This window comes from Piliocolobus tephrosceles, chromosome 14 (genome assembly GCF_002776525.5).
Source record: "Piliocolobus tephrosceles isolate RC106 chromosome 14, ASM277652v3, whole genome shotgun sequence".
In the NCBI taxonomy this organism is placed as follows: Eukaryota; Metazoa; Chordata; class Mammalia; order Primates; family Cercopithecidae; genus Piliocolobus; species Piliocolobus tephrosceles.
This window is the reverse complement of record NC_045447.1, coordinates 32,174,314-32,178,484: the sequence shown is the minus strand read 5'-3', so window position 1 is coordinate 32,178,484 and position 4,171 is coordinate 32,174,314. Positions and strand designations below refer to the sequence as shown.

Genomic DNA, 4,171 nt, shown 5'->3' with positions numbered 1-4,171 from the left:
TGATCTCCTCCTGCAGGTTTGCTAGAAGTCCCTTTCCCCCCATAAACACTTTCCTTTGAGAGATTTGGGTGCCTTCCTTTTTTAAGGTTTTAAAAACTAAAATGATTTATAGACTATCCGTATCCTGTTGAGAGTTGGGCAAGTGAATGGATCATATTTGCATTGGTCATTTTGATTATAAAACTTCACTGTTTCTTGAACTAAAAGTGCAAGATTTATTATTCTATTAATGCTCATAAAGTCACTCTTTTGATGAGTCATAATTTCTCTTTATGAGGAGTGTGTACGCCAGTCACCCATGATAAGGGAGAAGAAAGTCCAGACTTCTAACATATTCACATTCCCTGCAACATTAATAGTCTTGAAACCCCATATGACTCCAGGGGATAATGCCACAGGATAAAGTAACAAAAGGTAAATTTCAAGGAGTCAGGATGTCCCCATGAGACTTCCCTCACATTGTTGGCTGTGTAGGAAACCAAGTTTTTTGTATTTTAATTAACAAATTTAAACATTAATCCTCCTAATGGAGAAGATAACCTACCAACTAGCCTGGTATTATCTTTGTGAATGTTCTTAGGGAACGAAATAGCAGGAGGTGTGAACTTTCTCCTGTTTATCTTAATGGTCTGCTAATGGCAAAGCATAATTACATTTACTTAAATGCCAAGTTTACTAAGGTTTTCACGAAAACCTTCGGCCACAGCGCTTTCCTTGACTGACCCAGCTTTTATACAGTTTTTTTTTTAATCATTTGAAAAATTGCCCCAAATAAAAACAAGAAAAAAGAAAAGCCCATTCCCTTTATGTTTAACCTCTTTCAATTATTTTCATTGGGGAGTTAAAGCGTTTGTGACTTCTAAAAAGTCGAAAAGACGATGTGTATGGCATCATTAATTGAATTCGTATCGCCCCCACATTCAAAAAGCAAGAGAGTTTTGCGATAGTTCGCTTCACAGCTTCAGTAAGTCAATTTGCTTCTAAACCAAAGATCGAGTGTGTCTTCTAAAGACCATTGTGTGGTGCCGTATTTGGGATGGAAACTTAACCATTGTACCTTTCCCCCATGCACCCACACCAGAAGCCTGAAAGCCACCATCTCCCCCGTCGGTCTCTGGATCTCCTCGCTGTCTTTGTCCCTTCTAGACGTGGAGGCTTGGAGAGGAGGTTTGGTTTCCAAGGATTGGAGCGTTGTGAAGGGCGGGGCCACCTCCAAGTCCATCTCCCCTTTTTGTCCTCTTCTCCTGGGACGGGAGGGTGGAGCCAGGTCCCCCCGCGGCCGGTTCGGGAGCTCTCTCTATCTCGGTCGCTCGAGGTGAGTGTGAAAGGGCGGCAGCCCGTTTAATTGCAGCACAGGTTAATTTCTTGAGTTCACCGCAGTCGGTGCGCCAGCCGCTTCCCCGGTCTTTGCCAAGTGGGTTTACGAGGTCTGAGGCGTGTTAGGGCGCGCTCACGTTCTCGCAAAAGGCTCCTCCCCAGGGCTCAATTCCCCGACTGCGGGAAGCCCTTTGGTGCCCCAGGAGCCTTGGAAACCCAAGGTTTCCTCTGACCTCGTCGCTCCTTCCTCCCTCCCCACCCGCCTGGTTCCCTACGTCCCTGCCCCCAGGGAAGGACGGCCCCCATCTTAGGACTTACGACCCAAGCCAACCCAGAAGGTACCTTCACGTCGATGAAGATTTTATCGCAGCCTCCAAAACCCAGCAGTAATAGGAGCTTTCAACCTGAAATACGATTGTTATTTTCCCGGTGCAGAGCTTGACAGAAAAAGTCAGCTTTTTATTAAAGACAAAGAGGTAAATTATCAGCCGGGACAGTGGAGGGACGGCGGAGACCTGGCGCGCTTCCTCCGGTTGCCACGAGGAATTTATGGGGTGGCGGCGGCCAGTGCTCAGACACCCCCCGGGTCTCGGTGGGGAGGAGCTCGGGGCAGGAGGACTTCCCTAGGTCCCTCCGGGCACTCGGAAGGGGGAGTCCTCCGAAAGCCGCACAAAGCCGGGATCATTTCAGTCCGGAACAGCCTCAGCGTCCTCCTCCTCTCCTTTCTTCTTTCTCTTCTCGGTGACTCCCGTTCCCCTTTCGCCTCTGTCCTTTCTGCGCCTTGTTCTCCTCTCTTTACTTCTCTTCCCTCTCCTCGCCTTTCCTCTCCCTCCCCCTCCTTTCTTCTCCACCGCACGCGTAGAGTGTCATTTATTTATTTATTTATCACCCCCGCCATCAACACCCTTTTAGGGATCCCGAGCTTTTCAATGTGAGTGGGAGGAGAAAAGGGCAGGAAGTGTTGACTGGAAGTGGGTGAAATCATGCCTCGGGGTGAGAGATTCTGCTCAGGAATATAGGGTCGGGAAAATCCTGGAAAATGAGGATTTAGATCTGTTTATGAAGCCCCGCTATCGGATGGGAACCAACTCCGCGCGCGTCTCCTCCTCCTTTATTGTATGGATTTATAGGTATATATCTTCTCGGACTGTTGCTTGGGGGGAAGGAGGAGAAAGGGCGAGTATTTAAAGAGGACAGTCTTGCCCAGGATCCTTAACACCGCGCCTTCACCGGATGCGCGCTCCTCAATGCAAAGGAATCCAGCAACATCCCCCAATTCAGACGCGGACAAAAGAAACTTTAATTAAGGTCTCTGCCCCGCGCGCTGCGCGTTTCTCTCTCCTGAGGCTGTTGATGTCCAACTCCAAGATCCGAGAAGTAGAAATGGTACCATCAGCCCATGCCCTTGAACTTCAATTGCTCCTGACTTGCTGCATTGATTTTTTTTTTTTTGATACTGTAGAACCCCCACCCCCACCCCCCACCGCTCCCAGTCCAATTAAAGCCTTAGGACACTTTCGACCTGGTGGTGGAGGGGGATCCACTCCTTTGCAAAAGAAATAGTTCAGAATGATACGGAGGAAATTACACTAAATAAAAATTCAAGGTGTGAAAGCTTCATCTTGGCTCGCGTGTCTTCAACACCATGACACCTTATCATTAGGAGCGCTGATTGTTACTTTCCGAGCCTTTAGATGATCAGCCAGAAAGTGCAAACAACGCGGGGCTGGAGGGTGTAAAGTTATTTAAGCAGGCTTTCTTTTTTTCTTCTGGTGCGCAGTCAAAACATTTCACAAGTTAGGAAAAGAAAGTGGTGGTTCCGAAGCTAGGAATGATGGGCTCTTTTCCTCCTCCACCCCCCACCTTCCATATCAGAAAAGAAATAAAACGCACAATGAGCCTTTATTTCAGGAGAGAAGACTTCAAAATACGTGCCAGTAATGGACAATTTGAGCTTTTCACTGGAAATACTCACACCGCAAGCTGGAAAGGGATTAAAAAGCCCCACGTGGTTGATCTGGGTTTAGACTTGCAACCTCCAGTTCCCCATGTATGTTCTTTGCAAAGGTTGGCCTCTAGATGGATGCAAGTAAGGGACCCTCTGGGGCCCGGGCTCGGCGCCTCGGGCAGAGCTGACGGTGGGAGCGCTATGAGCTGCCGGGCAGGGTCCTCACCGGGGGCTTCCTCTGCGGGCCAGGGCGGCCGGTCGCCACCGGGACGCGAGCGCGCACGCCTCGGCCCGGCGGCCGCGCTCCTCGCACCGCCTTCTCCGCAGGTCTTTATTCATCTCATCTCCCTCTTCCCCTTCTCCTTCTCCTTTGCCTCCTTCTCCTCCTCTTCCTCCCCCTCCTCCACCACCACCTCCTCCTCCTCTGCCGCCGCCACCTCCTCCTCTTGCATCTCACTGGCCTGGCTCTGAGTGACAAAGACAATGTCCCAGCCTTAACTTTGCAACCACCTTGCCTCCTTCTGGGGTTCAGCAGGGGGGATGGGGGACAGCAGCAGCAGCCTCAGCATCTCCTCCAGCTTCTCCTTCTGCTCTTCTCGAGCTCTTGGATAATTCTTCCTCTTTTTTCCCCTAGCCTTTTTCCTCATTTCTTTCTTTCTTTCTTTCTTTTTTTCTTCCTCTCTCCTGCACGTTGTTGTTGTTATTAGAAAGGCTTCGCGCACCCCCTGGTGCTCCGGCGTTTTGTGTGGCAGGAGAAGATTGTCTTCCTTCTCTCTTTCTGTCTTGCTTTCTCTCTCCCCCTGGTTGCTCATTATTCAGAGAGAGACACAGAGGGAGGGAGAGAGAGAGCGCGCGAGGGAGAGGGAGGAGAGGAGAGAGAAGGAGAGAGGGGAGAGAGAGTGAGAG

The 4,171-nt window shown here is 49.7% G+C and overlaps 1 protein-coding gene across 1 annotated transcript; it reads right to left on the bottom strand.

Moving 5' to 3' along the window:
- Positions 1–1,044: 1,044 nt before the first annotated feature.
- LOC111535367 lies at positions 1,045–1,623 on the bottom strand. The gene is given in 4 exon segments (XM_023201700.1): positions 1,045–1,104; positions 1,106–1,210; positions 1,212–1,577; positions 1,579–1,623. Coding segments are annotated over 4 exon segments (576 nt in total).
- Between the last annotated feature and the right edge of the window lie 2,548 nt (positions 1,624–4,171).